This window comes from Rhinolophus ferrumequinum, chromosome 25, assembly GCF_004115265.2.
Source record: "Rhinolophus ferrumequinum isolate MPI-CBG mRhiFer1 chromosome 25, mRhiFer1_v1.p, whole genome shotgun sequence".
In the NCBI taxonomy this organism is placed as follows: domain Eukaryota; kingdom Metazoa; phylum Chordata; class Mammalia; order Chiroptera; family Rhinolophidae; genus Rhinolophus; species Rhinolophus ferrumequinum.
The window spans coordinates 4,518,666-4,538,491 of record NC_046308.1 but is presented as its reverse complement, the minus strand read 5'-3'; the positions used below and the strand labels follow the sequence as shown (position 1 = coordinate 4,538,491).

At 41.7% G+C, this 19,826-nt stretch overlaps 2 protein-coding genes across 11 annotated transcripts in view; one reads left to right on the top strand and one right to left on the bottom strand.

Moving 5' to 3' along the window:
* Positions 1-7,419, bottom strand: part of MPHOSPH9 (M-phase phosphoprotein 9) — a 49,003-nt gene extending 41,584 nt beyond the window's left edge. For 6 of the 10 annotated variants that reach the window (XM_033097861.1, XM_033097867.1, XM_033097866.1 and 3 more), the window contains exons 1-3: positions 7,317-7,419; positions 4,862-5,115; positions 2,634-2,790 (exon numbers count right to left, since the gene is read on the bottom strand). In XM_033097861.1, coding sequence (XP_032953752.1) covers positions 2,634-2,790; positions 4,862-4,959 — 255 coding nt within the window. In that variant the 5' untranslated portion in view covers positions 4,960-5,115; positions 7,317-7,419. Of the gene's footprint in view, positions 1-2,633; positions 2,791-4,861; positions 5,116-6,439; positions 6,566-7,316 lie in introns of those variants that run through there. The other 4 variants (XM_033097864.1, XM_033097865.1, XM_033097868.1 and 1 more) reach the window with 3 other exon arrangements.
* Positions 7,420-7,641: 222 nt separating this feature from the next.
* Positions 7,642-19,455, top strand: MTRFR (mitochondrial translation release factor in rescue). The gene is made up of 3 exons (XM_033098214.1): positions 7,642-7,778; positions 16,257-16,564; positions 18,597-19,455. Exons 2-3 carry the CDS (start codon positions 16,283-16,285, stop codon positions 18,837-18,839), a joined length of 525 nt encoding a protein of 174 aa, XP_032954105.1. The 5' UTR covers positions 7,642-7,778; positions 16,257-16,282; the 3' UTR covers positions 18,840-19,455.
* The last annotated feature ends 371 nt before the right edge of the window (positions 19,456-19,826 follow it).

The following is a 19,826-nucleotide window of genomic DNA, read 5'->3' as shown; positions in this document are numbered from 1 at the left end:
CATTCATTGCCGAGTCTACACCGACATAGGCACTAGACTACCTTCTGATGGAGGTGTGCCTGAATACGTATCCACCAATATACATATTATCCTATTTAAATCACTTTTATTCCTCCTCTCTATCACAGTTAGGACACTATATTGATTTTTTAGAGCAGGTTCAAGCAAGCTATACTAGCTGTGAATTTCATTTCAGGATGTTTCACTGAAATTATTTTTTAAAATTGTTATAAAAAGAAAGCTTTGGGTCTAATAAGGTTGAACGCCACTGACAAAATGTGACTGTACCGCCCAGCAAATAAACTCAATAAATAGCAAATATTACAATAAGTATCATATAATCATTACTATTATATATATAATCAGTAGAGCTAAATAGTTAAAATGCTAAAACAATTAAAACAAATTAATGATGTGCTTTAAAATTTCTTACATTCCAAGCTCCATATACGTGAAACTGGCAAAAAAAGTCTTACAATTACAGAAATATTAGCAAGTATTTAAGAATGTATTAAAGTATTTCTATGTAAATGTGTTAAAAGATTCTTTCCTGACTGAATCAAAGTACATCAGCTTCCCAAGTTTAAACAGTGATAAATTAAAGAATTCCAGGAGAGGGGCAGCCAGTTAGCTCAGTTAGTTAGAGCCCGGTGCTCTTAACAACAAGGTTGCTGGTTCGATCCCCACATGGGCCACTGTGAGCTGTGCCCTCCACAACTGCGTAGATTGAAACAACTACTTGACTTGGAGCTGATGGATGCTGGAAAAACACACTTAAAATAAATAAAAGTTAAAAAAAAAAAAATTCCAGGAGAGGTTTTAACAGAAAGAAAGAAAGAAAGAAAGAAAGAAAGAAAGAAAGAAAGAAAGAAAGAAAGACAGAGAGAGAAAAAAAAGAGAGAGAGAAAGAGAGAAAGAGAGAGAAAGAAAGAAAGAAAGAACCCGGTTCAAATGTTTATAAAGAAATTCTAAAGACATCAGATCATCTGCAGAACTCTTCACCGTTCAAATTGTGGAAGGTTTCATGTTTTGATTTAACACTACAGATTTGCCCCTTACAAGGGGTAGAAAATCAGACAAATGTTATTATTGCCAAAGGAAGGTGAAAACATGAAATTCAGGGAAAAGAGTCAGGAATAAGACACAATCCTTACCTCTCCCATTCTTTCTAAAACTCTACACTAAAACATCAGAGGCGTTTGTTCTTGTAGCCTACAAAAATACTGTAATATAAAAACACACTAAACAAATTTGAGAAATTTTACTGAAATGGCCAGAAGGATATATCATATTCTGTTAAAGTAAGAAATAGCTTAAGAAAAAATTCCCTAATTATCAATTGCATGTCTACATTACAAAAATTAACTAGTCAATCATTACTAAACATAATAAATACACTAATCTGTTTGTTATATTACAGGTGAAGAAGAAAAGGTAGAAAGAAACTGGTTCAGATGTTAAAAAGTGTACATAGCTGGTTGGTATTCTGGCTTATAAAAATCTGTATCTTAAATTCACAAATATATCCTGGTTCTCATTTAAGATGTTGATTTCAAAGTATTAAAGGTAACCATTGCTAGCTAGACATGAATTTGCCAGAAGTCAAACTACATTGAGGCAGTACCTCAATTGTTTAAAAAAACAGGTTAATTCAGGTATTATAAGCTAATGAATAAGTACATTACAGGAAACATTTCATAAAACATTCCATTTTTACTACATTATTTTACAATGGCATTTTATAGGTCTTTTGCACATACCAATTGTTATATGGAAAAACGTAAAAAGCATACAAACTTAAAACTCTTAATTTTAAAAAAATTTATAATAATACTCAGTCATTTTTGTAACTTCAGTGATTGAGGATGTGAATATAAGTAATTACACTTAGGGTAGGTGCTACTGGATTCTTAAACTAGCTAATCTTTCATTCCATTTATTCTATATTCTGAAAAAACAACACAAATTACAATTTTAAAAGTATGATTAACATTTAAAACAAAATCTACTACCCTCTAAATTATTTAATAGTAATGTTTTATACACTTCTATTAAGCATTACTAAATCTAGCCTTGGAAAAATCTATCTTGGGCATTATTCTATAAGCAAAATTTACATGTACAAGGATCCTTTTAACTAAGTTTTTATATCACAATTTAACCTATAGGCAAAGAAAGAACCACTGACCTGAAAAATCAATATAACTCAATGTATCACAGCTAAATACGGTAAGGCACTAAATAGAAGCCTTAATTTATAATTAGAGCATTCAAAAGATTTCAAAATGGATTAAGGTTTTCAAAATGATGACAATTCTGTATGAGTTACTTAAAACATTAGGATCAATAAAAATATTAACAATTTTGGATTTCTCTGAGCACAGACATTTTAGTTCACATTTAAAATATAACTTAGTATGTCTAATCACTAAATATATATTTCTAAAACACACTTCTGGCTATCTTTTTCACATTCATTCAATATCATCCCCAATTAATATATTCGATAGCTTTACTTTAGCAATAACGTAAGTATCGTGCTCTTCAGAATATATATTTCGAATAATTTAGAGTTTAGTCAAGGCATGTTTATAATTATTTTAAAATTCTAAAAATAAAACAAAACTAGATACCTCACAGTTTTTCCAAAGTTCCGAATCAGTCTTTCCACTGTTTTGCAGCTCTTGCATTAAAGAGGTTAGGACTTCAACAGTACCTTGAATTACGGATGGTCTGGTCTTCCCTGAGAAAGAGGATACCCCATTTGTACTAAAGTGGGGACTACTTCTGCTGAAACATAAATAATTCAAATGGTTTTCTTCATTCTGCCAAAGTGTTGAATAATTCAGCAATTCAAGATTTAGCAGAGCAGTACAAAACCACTGATATTTAATCCTTCTTAATGGCACCTCATTGGTTGAAAATCTGATCACGTTTGTCCACGAAAGAAAAATAGCAATAAACAGTACTTAATTTTTTAAACAACACAACAGAAAGCCCTTTTTCAGAAGTGAAAACACTCCGAAGTACCGGCAGAAAATACAAGTTTCTGCTAAACAATAGTAAGAAACATTTCCAGCTTCTCAATCTACATTTTTCCAGAGGATTACTTCATCTCACTTTAAGAACAGCCCTTTATTGTAATGGAGATTCTTTCTCCGCTGCCCAGTATTACAGCTCAGTCTTGTTAACTGGATCCCTCTAATTTGGTGTGATAAGCTCATGCTTATCGTTGCAGTATCTTTGAATAAAAGTTGTGCCAAGCAAATTAGCAGCAAATATTCAGGATGTGTTTAGTTAGCCCATTCAGTGTGTAAAACAGACTGATTCTTTCCAGGAGGACTGCCTTTCCAAACTGGAGATGAGTTTATTTCAGATCTGGTTTATAAAAACACAAAGTATAATTAAGGACATTAAAATTTATTTAAATTCCAATCACTAACAGGCCATTTTCATTTATTTACTGATACTCTACTTTGTTTCACAAAGAATTTGTGAAAAAGAGGATACTAATGAAAAAGAACAAAATAATAAACAGTTAGGATCAGAGAAAATATTAACAAAAATTAAGGAAAAGAAGGATATAATATGCTGTCTATAAGGGGTTTACAGCAACCAAGTTTAAATTTGGCCAATTTAACTACCAGTCACAATGAAAAAGGAGACAAGTTCAGTTACACAATTTTCATTAGAAAGGCACATTTAGGTTCCTCCCAACAAATCAAACACTAAAAGGGATTTGTTCTTGAAATGGGCTTCAAAGGGGCCACCAAGTGATACAGGAAACAAAATGCATGGCCAGCTTTCAGCAAGTGGGTATAGATTACCATGGCAGACATTTCTTCTGGACCATTTCCCATGCTTTTCTTCCCATTTTTACCCGACTTTAATTTATGCTTCCTCCTTCTATATATTATTGTAAGCTGCCTTAAATTCCTCCTGAGGAGGGCAAAGAATGAACAAATTTTTTAAGGAATTGATTTCTTTGTTTGTCTATGATACACAATTTCTTGAAGACCTATTGTGTGTAAAGGTATCTGCCCCTTTACCAGGCCTTGGACTGCTGTTTCAGCTTTACGGTAGCTGATCTCCTCTCTAATGGTCCCTGCCTCCCTGCTGGTTTTAAGCTGTTATAAATGTAGAATCCAAATAATCAAGCTTGTCAGACTATGTACAAAATGAGAGTAAACAGGCTCTGATTATTAAAAACAAACCAAACATGGGAAAGTTTAAAAAGAAAATGTATTGTTTGATGGCATCTACAGAGGGTACCAAAAAAATGTATATACATTTTCAGAAAGGAAAAAAAACTGTGTTAAAATTGTAATACTCAATATATACCGATAACAAAAGATGAATACAAGACATGTGTATGCATTTTTTTGGCACCCCCGGTATTTTATCGACTAAGAGTGGGTATTTATTTATTTATGTATGTATTTTGCTTACTTCCTAGTATTCAACTTTAATTGTTAACTTTCCTGATTGGCGAGGTAATTCTGCAATATTAAACATTATTTGTCCTGTTAACTTAAAAATGTAGAAATAACATTCAGGCAACTAAATTTTAACGATAGGCTTGTAATTTACCAAAAACAAAAAAAAGAAAAAGAAAACTATAACTAGCAAAACCAGTTCTTTTTCACAATGTCCCCCAAGCAAAACCACATCTCTGGGAGAAATGAAAACCATGGAAGGGCTAAAACCATTCTTAACTGTCCCTGAACAGCTCCTGATCACAGTCTGTTTGTGTTTGAAATGCAATTTAGTAACTATAACACTTTGGATAAACTTGGTAATTTATGAAAACAAATTTAATTTGTCATTACATTTTTAAAAATCTATCTATCCCAATTCTTACCTATTAGTATTTAAGCTCAGTCCAAGAGAAAGAGAATTTTTGACATCAGACTCTACAGAAGTTTTTTGTAAGGGTTTCACCAAGTCAAAATCTTCCATATTGTACAGAAATTGTTATGCTCTCTTATTTGAAAATGTAGGTTTTTTCACTATTTGAAGAGATTGAATCCGAGTCATCTTCAGATGCTTCATCGTCTACAGGCATTTTCAGTTGCTAACATTCAGAACTGTGAAATATCCTAAGCTCCCAAGAGTCTGAAAATGAATGGGAAAAACAAAATACTACTATAAAAAGCCACTAAACCTAGCCAACTATCTTTTCATGATTTTGAAAACCTTGATCCTTTTATACAAACCTACATTAAGGAGAGTGACATTATTCATAACGGCCAAAATTCAGAAACCACCCAAATGTACATCAACTGATGAATGGATAAACAAATGTGGTGTGTCCACATAATGGACTCTTTTTCAGCCATAAAAAAGGAATGAAGTAGTGATACATGCTACAATGTGGCACTGAAAACATTATGCTAAGAAAAGAAGCTCAGTAAAAGACCACATATTGTCTGATTCCATTTACACAAAATTTCTAAAATAGTCAAATCTAAAGACAGAAAGTAAATTAATGGTTGCCAGGAGCTGGAGGAAGGAAAGAATGGGAGTGAGTGACCAAAATGGGTATGGGGTTTCTTTTTGGGGGTGATGAAAAGTTCTGCAATTAGATAGTAGAGATGGTTGTACAACTCTGACTATACTAAAAGCCAATGGACTGTACATTTTTAAAGGATAAATTTTATGGTATGTGAATTGTATCTCAATAAAAAATTTACAATAAGGGTGATTTGCAAAATAGCATCAATCTTTTCCAGGTAATATTTCAGAATTGTATATATTTAACAATCAAGGTTCTGGGCACAATGCTACTATGTAATAATTAGAATACTTAAATTCTTTGTTCATTTGTTTAATAAATTGTACCAAGTATCCAGGCTTGTTGATTTATACAGTGAATACATGAATGGGAACTGCTTAGTATTTACTCTGGTATTGAAAACAGCCAGTTAAAGTGTTAACAAGGTGGGGGTGGAAGGAATGCATTTTGCTCTACACAGCATTTTGTACTCTACGAATGTCTTACTTAAAAAATAAACTACTTGCCAGATGAACTAAAATTTGACACTAGGTATAGACACAAACTGGCTATATAACAGGTCAAACAATACACCTCCTTCTTAAGGAATTCATGTATTTTTTAAAGACAACAAGGGAGGAAGGGAAAAAGGAAAAAACAAACACCTGTGCTGTTTACAAAATGGAAAGTTTAGGGAGTGCAATAGAGGAAAATTAGTATTCGGGTTCCTCTAGGTTCCCACTTTCTAGGGCCTGGTTTTACAAAGCACAATCTGAAATGCATCATCTCATAACGGAACTATGTCCTTCAGGGACAGGTGTGAAAGCCAAGGGTAACCGGACCGAACTCAATGGATTTCTCCCCAGTGGCTTCTGTCCATCCCCAACGACAAATGTGGTATTTAAAAAGTCTGGGGGTGCACCTTCCAACTGGAAACGAAAATACCTGGATTCAAATCACCTTGCTCTTCTACCAGAAAAACACACGCTCTCCAGGGACTTGGACCTGCAATCCTTCTATTATTTCCCCGTTGAGGTAATCCGGATGCAGTAGATCCAGATGAAAACCACTAGAAATACAATGATGCTTCTCCATGGGGGTGGCGTGCGGATGAAAGGGGAAAAAGCCGATATACAATGCTCATTCAAAAAAAAAAAAATCATGGAGAATGGATAGAAGAGACATTTTTCTATTTCACAGCAACAAAATATGACTTTGGGTCCCCCTAACCCCTAGCAAAAAAGAGAGTTGGAGAAAAGCCAACGACTGATAGTGGTCTGCTGGTAACATAAAAGTTAACGTGCAGTTTTGCTTTGCTGGGAGCCTGACGGGGAAGGAAGGGATGATCTCAGAGGTTTTGAGGTCAGATCCTGACATTCTCGCGTTCACAGCTAGACCTCAATTGCTGATGCGGGCTCTCGGGTCAAAGTGGGAAGGCGAGGGAGAACCCATGCAGTCGCCTAAACTGTAGACAGAAGGGAGGCTGGAGGACAAGACACCGCTCCAACAACTACAATCGTGATTCCTAAAGAAAGCCGAGGAAGCCCGTCGAAAATCACACAACGCCCCCGCCCCTCGGGGAGAGGCGCTCTGAGATTGGGCCACGCGGGTGTCACTCAGGGCACTGAATCTAGAAAAGGCGCACGGCCGCAGGCAAAGTCCCCACACGCCAGAAGGCTGTGGTAGGGCTGTGTTGTGTGATGGTCATCTGTCCCCGCCCTCGCCCATCAGCACACTCATGGCTCCGCTAAGACAGTGTCTCCTAAGTCGTGTCCCCTGTGCCCCGCGACCGGCAGCTCCCCGCAGAGGGGCAGCCGCTTACCTGGCCGCCGCTCCCACTGCCGATTCAATTCAGGGTCGAGCGAGCGACCTCTCGCGACCGTTAAACTCGAAGGAGCGTGCGCGCGCCCGGCGTCTTGCCTGCGATTGGCTGCTCGGAAGAGGGCGGAGACGGCAGAGCCGCGGCGCGCGCGTCAACCTTCCCCTTCCCTTCCCGCAGCGAGAGCGGAAGAGGGAGGTCCGACGCTTGGGAACTGGGAGGGGGCGGGACTGCTGTCAAACACTCTCGTCTGATTGGCTCTCTGGGAATCTAACAGCTGTTACGCGGGAAAGAGGCCTCAGCTTCTCGCATGCGCAGTTGGTAAGAATGAGCCTCCGGCGTGAGAGGGAAACCACGACTGGAGTACGGCGCGTGCGCAGAGTTGGGATTGCGATTGCGATCCCTCTTCTGCGGTGGTTCTGGTTCCCGCAGAACTTTGGGGGTGGAGACTAAACCTGGGGCCAGGTAAGTGTCCGCGGAGAAGCCAGGCACCCACACTCTTGCCCACGATTGTCTAGGGCTCTGGAGAGAGGATTGGGAGCCCGGAAGCCTTGAGTTTCCGGTTTACGACCCTGAGTCGCGCAACCAGTTGACCCGACGCCCTGCCCTGCTGACTGTGAAGCCGGTCCGAATACCTGAGCTGTTTTTCCTGCATGTGGTTTATCGTAGGCTGCTGGGGTTCGGTCCTGGGTCTCTTCAAGGACTGGGGGGCGGGGAGGAAAGCCCACCGCCCTGGAAAAACAGTTCCACCGAGGCCCGAGAACAAATAGAACGATCTTCATTTACTTGTTCAGCAGAGCCTTCTGGCGCCCTTAGCACGCAGCAGGGCTGTTTTAGGCCTGGCACATAGTAGGTGTCAGCATTGCTCTTTGCACATCTTTCGAAGGACCACAAAGATACCGCGTCCTTCCTGTGAGCCCCCAGCCCATCTCGTTCGCACTGTTCAGCTCCCATTCTTCAGACTAGTTAACCTTTTCCAGCTTTTACATTTCCCTGCAAGTGTCCTGAGCCCCACAATCAAGGGACTTTGCCTATCACTTAGATGGGCCTGAGAAGCTAGGATGCAAGAGATGCATTTGCCCTTGGAATGATAAATACGCCAGGAGGCATCCCATTGCATCTAAGCCTCCTAAGAATACCTAACAATTATGTTTCAACAGTAAAAAAAATTCCATCTCTATCCAAAATCTATCAGAGTATGGGAAGATTTCAAGCTTAAATAAATTGAACCCACCCACCCCAAATTATGTTCATCCACCAGTAGACCACCAGTGGATATTATGCTCATGTAATACCTAAGTGAAATCAAATTATTTTTTAAATACATAGCTGTTTTCGGTGAACGTATTTCAAACCTACCCAAAAAAACCCCAGCAGTTTTATTTCTAGTTTCAGTTGATCACAAAATCTGTTATTTGAGACAATGCAGAATATTGCACTCACAGAAGATTGAGAAGTGTGAATTCCTGAGACAGCTCCAGGAAAAGAGATGTGTTTTCTTCCAAGAAAAATATTAACCCCAAAAGCTATTGATACTAGTGATTAGTTCCTAACCATGCAAGAGACAACAAATGATTGCTTTGGCTACAAAATCAGATGGACTCTGTTCAGTTTGAGAGTGTATGTTTTGTTTTTGTTGTTGGCAATGTGATTTTAGGTAGCTTTTTAAAAATCTATTAATGTCTTAATAAGCCACCATGCTCAGGAGCTATATTCTGAGTAACCCAGTTACCTTGTTAACTAACTAATGCAGTGAAACGTTTTGGTAAGGTTGCTCATGCCATATGTATTAGGTTAAGCTCTTCGGTGGGGTCTTAATTTAAAAAATTCAGAGTGGAAATTGCCTTTGACTAATTGGACTAGAAAAGAAATGCCTTTTTCAAAGCTTTATAAACAGCTAAAAAAGTAGTTTTTTAAAGTCCATGGAAATTATTTATGAATATAGAAAACAGATGTAGAAAGCTTCAGAAATTCCAGTAAATGTATTAAGTATAATAATTGTTCATCCATTCTAACCCTCCATACTGGAGATTTTGCAGTACTTGTATGCAAGCTTACACCACTATTTTATGGCGTTATGAGGATATGATTACCACATAAGTATATTATGACATCAAATTGCTCCAGTATCTCTTTTGTCTTGAAGCCTGCAAATTGACAGCTTTATAGCAAAGATCTTTCACACTGATTGGGATAAGATGAGGCTATTCTGTAATCCTGGCCAGATGCTAATGGCTTGAGAAATTTAGTGCCTGTTCACCAGGGTGTTACTTTGTGTCACTGATTTTTATATACAAATAGTTTGTCATTGGAGGGGGCAGTTCTCCACAGCAAAAGATAAGGAACGCTATTTTAAATCTCTCCCATTAAATATGGAAGGAAATGATCAGGTATACATTTAAATGTGAATTTTTTTTCATCTTTTATGCCCTTCATGAATTGTTTTACTGTATTAGAAAACTCCTAGAGATCTCTGTTTAAACCAGGACTTGCTTCGATGAAGGTGGTTTTCTCTTTCCATTGAACCTGCTGGGATGTCAAGCTGTATTCTTTTTTTGAGGGGGGGGAAACATTGGGGAACAGTGTGTTTTTCCAGGACCCATCAGCTCAAAGTCAAGTCGTTTTCAATCTAGTTGTGGAGGGCGCAGCTCACTGGCCCATGTGGGAGTCGAACCGGCCACCTTGGTGTTATGAGCGCTATGCTCTAACCAACTGAGCCAACTGCCACCCCTCAAGCTGTAATCTTGGCATCATAATTTTCTCCTTGGCACCTGCTTCCCTAGACCACAATTATGACCTCACCAAACAGCATGTCTTTGATAATTTCATGGTTTCCAAGTACTTCTTAAAAGGGACCAGACCGAGGAAAACAATTAGCAGGACACTGTTCTAGAAGCCTTTTCACTATGAGCTCCAAAACCAAAATCCATGAAACAATCAGCTTGCATACTGGGTTTGTGGGGTCAGACCACAGTGTATGTGGTGTGTCAGAGTTCTTTTTTTTTTTAATTTTTTAATTAAAGTTTATTGGGGTGACAATTGTTAGTAAAGTTACATAGATTTCAGGTGTCTAATTCTGTATTACATCATCTATATATCACATTGTGTGTTTACCACCCAGAGTCAGTTCTCTTTCCATCACCATGTATTGGTCCCTCTTTACCCTCATCTAACACCCCTATCCCCCACGTCAGAGTTTTTGAACTTCAGTTTAGGGATCCAAAGTGCTCATGCATTTGTGGCAACATGGACAATTTTTTTCTCACCCTAGGTGGTATTATCTCCATTTTATAGATGAGGAAAAGTGGCCAGAGTTGCACAGTAAGTAAATCATGGAGTCGAGACATTGACGCAGCTCACACTGACCTCAAAGCAACATGGCCTTTTCAGGACAAAAAAATGAGAGGAAGAGTCAAGAAGAGAAAGTTGAGGAAAATGAGTTGACATTTTAAAGAGCTGAGGAAAGATCAGGCCTGGAGATACTATGAAAGGTAAAGAAACAAGCTGTAGAAAGGAGACATTTAGTTTAAAAAATGGACTGCCTAATGTTCTCCCAAGATGAGTCCTCCCGAAATAATCCCCATGGTATACATCGCTTCTTGTATCACGTACGATAATGTCATTGAAAGTGCTCTGAAAACATGTAATTCCTAAACAAATACAAGGCATCCTCATTATGATTATAGAGGCTTTGAGACTTTTAGGAGAAAATGTAGAGTGTTATTATTGCTGCTTTTTTATGTGTTTCTGTCTTATTTTAATAGTGGAGGTGATAAATTATAAAGTTCCTGTTAGGCGCCATAAATAGAAGACAATCCCGGTGACGCAGACAAATAGGACATTCTCTGTGTTGAATCCGATTCAAGTTTTCTGTTTTAAAAATCTGAACGGGATGTTGGTATCGTATGAATTGAAAGCTGTTGTCTTGATCTGCTTCATTAGTTGTCTCCTGAACTGTGCAGCAGTGAGCCTATTCAATTTAGACCTGCCCCAGAGTACTCTCATCTCCTTGTCCCCCAAAAGCAAAGATAACAGCTCTGTGCTTCCTGCTCAATCTATTATGCTTATCTCATTTGAGGAATACTTCTCTGTAAACACTCACTGTGGAGGGACAAAGGTGCTTTATCTTCAGCAGAAGCCCCAAGCCGAGGAGAGGACACAGTGTTTCAATCCTGAGCCAGAGTTCCAGTGGTTCCGTTCTGGGGGGTGTTCCAGCCCCCCTGAGGACTTCCGGCAACTAGAATGGGAATGAGCTAGATGTGAAAGGTAGAGAAAGGCTGCTTTATTTTAACTCCCATTTTGCAGGGAGCACCAAAACTCACTTTGGAAGCAAGTTATTATTAAGCATGTCTCAGAAAACCATTCTCTCACTTAGCTTCTGGTGCCATCAGCTGGCCATTTTGTCTTTTTAAAGCGGCGGCGTTGCACGGCAGTCTGTTCAAGCTCACTGTGTTTGATTCTTCACCACTGATTAGGTCATTGTTTTGCGGCCTGTCGTTTTACCTCATTATTCCTAACAAGCTCCCAAGTGGGTGCTGCTCCGTGGACCACACTCTGAGTAGCAAGATGCTAGAGCTACGTCATCCAACATGGTGGCCACTACCTAGCACGTGAGGCTGGTCCAGACCAACATCCACTGTGAGTGTGAATACATCCCGTACTTGGAAGACTTCATATTTGAAAAATATTGAAAATATCAATAATTTTTATATTCATTACGTGTTGAAACAATATTTTAGATATTCATGTGACTACTAGAAAATCTAGGATTTCACATGTGGCTCACGTTATATTTGGAATAGAAGCCAACATTTTTGGTATTCTTTTTTCAGGTGCCCCCCCCTTTCTCAAGCCCCTTGATTACCATGTCACCTCTGTTAACTCAGATCAATATTCATTTCATTCTTTTCTCTAAGTATTTCCCTTCCCCATCCATTACTCTTAGTCTCCATCTTTGACCTCATGACCCCTGAGCTGTCACCCAGCCGTCGGATCGCTCAGAGCCAGGATTCAGGCAGCACCCTGGCTCAGAGCCCTTAGCCGTGACCCTCAAAGTGTGGTTCCTAGACTAGCAGCAGCACCTTCACCTGGGGGCTGTTAGAAATGCAGTCTCAGGCCCTACCCCAGACATAATGCACCAGTAGCTACCTAACAAGATCCCCAGAAAAGTTTGAGCAGTGAGAACTTAAACGGTCTTCTTTCCCAAAGCTCCCCATTTCCGTTCATCTCCACATCTGTTCCTGTGATTATTTCTGATGATGTTTCCACAAGGTTGATATACCATGAAAGCTGTGGCTAAGAAAAACTAGTACTTGCCCTAAAAGAAGAGCTAAACAGTGAAATTTAAGGCCAATGCCATCCAGAAGGTGAGTCCAGGGATTGCAATCTTATGCTTTCCTGAAAAGATTCAGATATCTTTTCTCTCTCTCAGGGACACGAAAGGAAAGGCATTACCACCCTTCCCACTCCAGAGCATTAGAACTGTCGGTGGCACAAACCCGACCTCACCATACATATCTGGTTTAAACCGGTGACTGTTGGCTCCAGTCAAAATTACTTTCCAGAGCCCAACGTGCCATCTGTGCAGCTAGACGTCCATCTTCGTTTGAGCTGATTTTGGAAGCCAGGGGGCAATGTGTGCCCGCTGGATCCAGGTCCCCACAACAGCCACTCCAGGTGACTCGGGGACATAGGAAAGTTTGAGAACCACTGCTCTGAGGCAGGTTACCCATTCCAGGCTCTGGCCGGTATCACATTCATGGACGCCTTAATTTCTTTTATGCTGCAGGCTCCCAGGGCTCCCTGAGGCCCATGCTTGGCCTGGCTGTAGTAGATGCTGAAAATATCATTGAGCAGGTGGAACGTTGCCTTTTGTAAAGGCCTGACACCTATCATCTCTAACTTGACCAAGTGGGAAGGGCCTTGGACAATGAGAGGTTTTAACCCAAACTGCAGTCAGCTTTAGTGCAGAAGCTTCATCATCATCAAAGGAAAAGCAGAGCTGACAGGAAGTCAGGGTAGAGAGCCAGCCCTGAATTGAAGCTTATGCTCCCAGAAAGGAATTAGAGCAAAGCTCGTCATGGCTGCTGGTTTCTCCTTACTCACACTCCTTGTTACCATTTTTTCCTTCTTTTTTAATGTCATGATGAGCCCTAATTTGAGCTGCTTTTATTGTTCCCCAAAAGACTTTGGGTGGCTCTGTGGGTAGCACAAAAACCGAAATCCAATCTGTATTCTTCTCTGGGCTTTGGGGAAGTGGAACCATGGGTGTGTTTGTCATTTTTAACTGTCATTGGAGTAGAGCCAAAGCTCCAGGAGATACTAAAAGTATTTAGAATCGTCCAATTGGCTGTTGGAATTAGCTGTTACACAAAGCAGCCAGTCAGTAACCGAACACTGGGGACCTTCTTGAACTCCAGCTGGGTGGGAGACCTTCCAGTGTGTGTGTCAGTTCTGAACTAGGACAGAAAGGTAGAGATTGGAAATAGTGGGCCGATGACAAAGCAGCTGATAAAAGCACCCTCCTCCGCCCTTTGTCTGGGGGTTTCGCCTCGTCTCAGACTTGCTTCCTCTCTTTGTCACTGCGCTACATCCCAGGGCTGTCCTGCCTGGTCGATTTACTACCCAGCGGAAGAGAAACCCCAAGAGAGGCCCTGGGCTCCATAATGAATCGAATCCAGGGACTAGACACTGTCTGATACACAAAGGAATTTTGTTCTGTGGATCGAAAGCAGAAATAAGGGAAGGGACATCCTGGACATCCGAATGAGACCTGGACTTGGTCTCATTCGGAGCCATTCATAGGGGAGTGGGCTCTGTTGTAGCGATTTCAGGGCAAGTGCCTGGGTTTATCATTTATCTTTTCTTCCTGATACTTGTGAAATATTTCACACACAATCAACAAAACCAATTTTTAAAGTACAATTTTCATGGGCACGCTGCTTCAAAATAGATCCAGTCACAGCCAGGGAGCACTTTACACCCCCTTCATTATCACCCACTGAGACCGAAAGAACATCCTGACCATCAGACTCTTCATAAAGAGGTGAGTTTAGACCATAATGTCAGTCACAGAATCGAAAACTAGCATTGGTGTGAGGCCTGAAAAGTATATCTGTTCAAATTTATGGTGATGGAAGGAGAACTGACTCTGGGTGGTGAACACACAATGGGATTTATAGATGATGTAATACAGAGTTGTACACCTGAAATCTATGTAATTTTACTAACAATTGTCACCCCAATAAATTTTTTACAAAAAGTATATTTGTTTTCCTTAGAAATGAAGACTACTGTCATTCTAAAAATGACCAGTATCAACTCAGTGTCAGCTGTACTGATTATGATTACTAAGGTAGACGTAAATTTACAATAGCAGAGAATGCACATATTGACAAAGAAGCAAGGCCTGACAGCATGCATTTGCATCAAGCTTCCTCCATGCTTCTCTAGAGAGCGCTGTGGGCTCAAGCAGGTGTTAGCAGTCAAAATGGACTGTGGGCAAAAGGTACGTGAGCTGGGACCACGCCTGGGGAAATAATATGGTGGGTATTCACTTACTTTTGGCTTAGGAAGTTGGCTTATTTAGACTGCAGCCCTATGTTAGAGACCAGCTGCCTTGGAGCTAGAATTTAGTGTTTCCAATGGTTAAAGCTCCTTAGAGCTGCCACCGGAAGCACTTGTTAAAAAGAGCAGCATGTGTTTTCAGTGCCTACATAACCCTAAATCAAGAAGCATAAAAAAGATCCCAGTCTGTTGAGATCTTGCTTCCTGGCGTATCCTGTTTGACTCAAATTTTTATAAAAATACGAAAAAAAATAAGTGGCACATTCGTAGTTCCCATAATCCACTGGGTGATGGGATTTTGTTAAAAACCTGTCTCGTGCCTTCCAAGGTACCAACAAAGCCCTTTCCGGAATGCTTTTTTCTCAGATCTCTATGCCTGTGCGGGATGGGTGGAGAAGGGCTTATTCACCCATTTTGCAGATGAGAAAACCGGCCCATGTTATGAGTCGCCTCTGTTTGCATGGGGAGCAGGGAGACCTTTGAAAGCAGGTAGCAACTTTCAGGTCCTTCTGCCTTCCTCCCCTTAAAAGAAGCAAAGGCCTGTGGGGTTCGCCATGTCCTCACAGCTGTTACTTTCTATACTGTTTATTTGTCAACTAAGACATCTTGAGTAGTTATGTAAATCTTACTGTTAAATACCGCTTTCTCTTTGACGGTCTCTCTGAGTACAGTGTGAGCTCGAAGACAGTCTCGCTCTTCTTCACCTCCTATCATTCACTATACCTCGCATGGTATTTTAAACCTAACGGGCACCTTAATAAGAATCCGTTGGTTTGGCGGTTCTGACGACGCATTCCAGTTGGATCACGATACTGGCAGCGTGTCTGAGGGAACAGATGTTCCTATTCAAACCCATGAAACTGGAAACACTGAAAAACAACAATTATGACATTGATTGATAGTGATATTTACTGTATCAGACCATTTAAGCTCAGCTATGAAATAGACGATTGTGTACTGTGGTCTTTACCTTTTGATTTCAAAGATTCGCAAACGTTTAAATGGTGTCACTTGACTCAGATCCTAATTCTTGCGGGATGTACTATTTAATATTCCTTTATCAGATTGCAGCCCTGTTCTTTTGCATTTCACACTCAAAACCTCTCCTTCCTGAGAAAACAGCACCTCTGGGTGCTTTGAAGATATTTTTGGTCTGTTATAAGAAAATATTTATCAGCTGGCAGAGCACGTGCTGCTAAGAACACAGCTGATGCCAGGCTGGAGAGGCCCAATAATGTCTTCACTAACTTCCTCAATGCCCGCCTGCCTCATACGAGGGCTCGTCGGCTGGAATGGTTTCTGAAGGCCGTCTTAGAACCTGAAGTTAACTGAGAGCAAGTGCGTGCCCCTGACAGGCTGTGTCTGTGTCTCACTCAGGTCCTGAACACACACGGGTCCTCTCCATGAGCGCCTCGGGCTTCCTCCGTTTTCCTGCACCCCTGACCAGAAGGTGCATGGTGCCGTGGGGACTCTGGCTCAGGGAGAGGCCAGCCTTGTTATCTCCAGGAACAGCCGTCACCCCGGCCCAGATGGCAGGCAGGAAGGACCGCCCTGCTCTGCTTTCCCTGGATGAGAGTGAACTGGAAGAGCAGTTTGTGAAAGGACATGGTCCAGGGGGCCAGGCCACCAACAAAACCAGCAACTGCGTGGTGCTGAAGCACATCCCGTCGGGCCTCGTCGTCAAGGTAGAGGACAAAGCCTGTGGGGAGGGAGGGGTGCCCTGGATTGCCAGTTTTAAGTGGCTTGTATGGCCACAGGAGGTTTCTCTGGAGGGCACTGCATATTTCGTCCCCTGCCTGTGCCCTGCCCTGAGACATTCCTCCTGCCAGGATCCTCTGAGCCAGGCTTGCTGCCCCTCCAGTATGGTGGGCAGGATGGCTGTGGCACTGCTGTGGGCGCCCAGGCCACGAGCAGCGAGCAGGCCTGAAGTGTCTGCCAGCAGCCTCAGCCCTTCGCGACCCGGCTGATTGACCAGGACGGTCACAGCATGCGTGTCCCTCCATACCCTCTTGGGTAAATGTCAGGGCCACCTGCCCTTCTGAGCGTGAGAATGGAGGCAAACCATTTCCACCCTAGAAGAAAGTGCACCGACGCCTGGAGGAGTCTTCCTTCTTTATATCAAAACCAATCTGCTCGGAGGACACCAGCTTTCCGCCCATCGTGAACCTCTTGGAAAGGGCCGAGTGCTCTCTCCTGTTTCCTGGTCTGGTGGCAGTGGGCCCTGCCTCTGCAGTGGGGCTGTCAGTCCATTCTGTGTCGCCAGAGGGCCCGAAAGGCGGCCCCGGCCTTGCAGGACAGTAGAGAACAGAGAGCAAAGGCAGGTTTGTCGTACCAGCGCTAATTCTGTGTCACGCCAACGTGCGGCCAGCACTGACCCGAGCAGCTTCGCACACGCTAACTCAGTCCCCACAAGCCCATACTTGTTCTCGTCACCATGACACAGGGAAGGAATGTGAGGCAGAAGCCGAAACTCGCCTGAGGTCCGATGGCAGTGGAGCCAGCCTAGACCAACCCAAAGCCTGTGTTCCCCGTTCTCCACCGCCAGCTTTCTGAGCCAAGAGCATATTGCTTCAAACCTCAACCTCTCTTCTTTTCCTCCTTGGAAAAAAGTATCATTCGTGAGCAACAGATAAATTCTGAAAGCTGACCTAATTTTTGTTTAGCCTGTTTTACGTAACTTACTCCAAATTCGCTTTTACAAGGTGTGATCAAAAACTACAGTGAATGTGTAAATTTTTAAAAATTTTACAGTAAGACACGTTGCCATTGATCCCCCTCAAAATACGCCCCCTCGCTTTGAACACACGTATCCCATCGTTCTTGCCACTTTCTGAAGCAGTTCTGGAAGTCCTCTTACGTGAGTGTCTTAAGTTGCGCTGTCATGGCTGCCTCGATGTCCCGAATCATTTTGCCTTTGGGGAAGTCAGAAGTTTCACGGTGCCAGATGCAGTGAATACGGTGGATGAGGACACACCTTGTAATGTTTTTATTTGACAGAAATTGACGTACCAGAAGCGATGTGTGACACAGAATTGTCATGCTGCAGGATGACATAAAGACACTCACAAAAGAGGACTTCCAGAAGTGCTTCAGAAAGTAGCAAGAACCATGGGATAAGTGTGTTCAAAGCGAGGGAGAGTATTTTGAGGGGGATTAATGGCAGTGCACCTTTCACTGTAATCCGTTTGTTTATTGAAACATTCACCATGTTTTGATCACACATCGTAGTACTGTTCTTTCACCCTGACTTCACAGAATTTCTCTTTTATCAACATGCTTTGCAAGGCACTTGCCACAATACTAAGGTATTACACTGTGGTTGACGAATAATAGAGGCTGTTTTCCTTCTACAGACAAGTTTATGTGCAGAGTGCTTGTTCCCTGGCCATGATTTTGACATACCGGCTGATGTTTTCCAAGTTAGGATGTTTTCCAACGGTAGGAGGCTACCGTTGCTCCTAAACAAAACAACACTCCTAATTATAAACAATCACAGTGAAAGCCACATAATACAGCTGGGGTGTAGGGCAGGACGGAGGCCGAGCAGAGGCAGGAAAGGTTACGGCCTTGCTTCTGTCACTGACTCGCTGGGATTCTTGACAAGTGGCTTAGCCTCTCAGGCCCATCGCATCTGGAAAGTGACTAGGTTGAGTTGAATGACTCCTGAGGTCCTGTCCAGAACATTCTGTGGTTTTCACATTATAAAATCTCTTACAGTGCCATCAGACAAGATCCGTCGATCAAAACAGAAAGCTAGCTCGGAAAATCCTACAAGAGAAAGTGGACGTTTTCTACAACGGTGAAAACAGTCTTGTTTACAAAGACAAGCGAGAGGCAGAGAAGAAAAAGCAAGAAAGGAAGAAAAGAGCAAAGGAAACCCTAGAAAAAAAGAAACGACTGAAAGAACTCTGGGAATCAAGTAAAAATGTCCAGGGAGAAAGAAGTGCAGATTCTGACTGAAGAACGCCAGATGCTTTCAGGGAGTAATGGCGGTAAGTTCCATCACCAGAGTCATTAGAGATTTTTGACAGGTTTAAGAGACGTGAAATGTTTTAAATGGCAGACTAAACTGTAGTGACCAGAGGTGCACACTTCGAGAGTAAATCTGAGAGAAACAAGGAAGTCACTACGGTAAAGGGACAGTGGCTGTAGGGGGGACAGAGGTTGTCACTGTGAAGTGGTACTTGGAGGAGGTGTCCCTGGGGTGGCTGACAGTTCTAGTTCTTGACTTGGGCAGTAGGTAGAAGGATGTTGCCTGATTTCTTGAAGCTGTACATTTGTGTGATTGTATCTTATTATCAAAGGTTAGAAATAAAAATATTTTTTGGAAAAAGTATTAGTAAGGTCCCTTTTTATGGAGAACTGTAGAAGAGACAAACAGTAATCGCATTTAGTGTCACTGTGTCATCTGCTGGGAGGTCACTGCTTAGTGATAATTAGATGTCAGTCAGCTTAATGTCAGGTTAAGAGAATAAAAGCAAAAACAAGATGGCAAAGATTTACAAGTTAGTGAGTTATTTCCCCATTTACCCCATTAGCTTATTAGACTATGTGACCAAATCACCTCTCTGACATGGAAATACACGTATCATTCCCTGTAGGTTGATTTACAAGTAGGTTTATAAGAGATGAGTTTCCAGAAACCTGATTGGTTCGTGAATTTGCTCGGTACCATCACTCAAGCTGGATTTGACTGTATAGTTATTTGGGGTTTTTTAAGGCATGGGTAATGGCCTGGCTTGTTAGAACACATGTGGAGTCCACACATAAAACCAGTAGGGAAGAAAGCCATGAGGTGAGCAGGCCACTGTCACACACGGGGCCTGCCTCGTTTCCGCAGTGAAGACCAGACCATTCAGCAGGCCAGACTGCACGCCCAGCGCATGCATCCAAATAAATATACCTGTAAGGCAGCCAGTGACAGCTCTTCTCACCTTGGATTGACCT

Excerpts from the sequence above, each read along its gene's own strand:
- MTRFR (XM_033098214.1), top strand. The coding sequence starts at position 16,283 with ATGAGCGCCTCGGGCTTCCTCCGTTTTCCTGCACCCCTGACCAGAAGG. Across the intron at positions 16,565-18,596 it reads CGTCGGGCCTCGTCGTCAAG|TGCCATCAGACAAGATCCGT; the intron begins GTAGAGGACAAA and ends AATCTCTTACAG.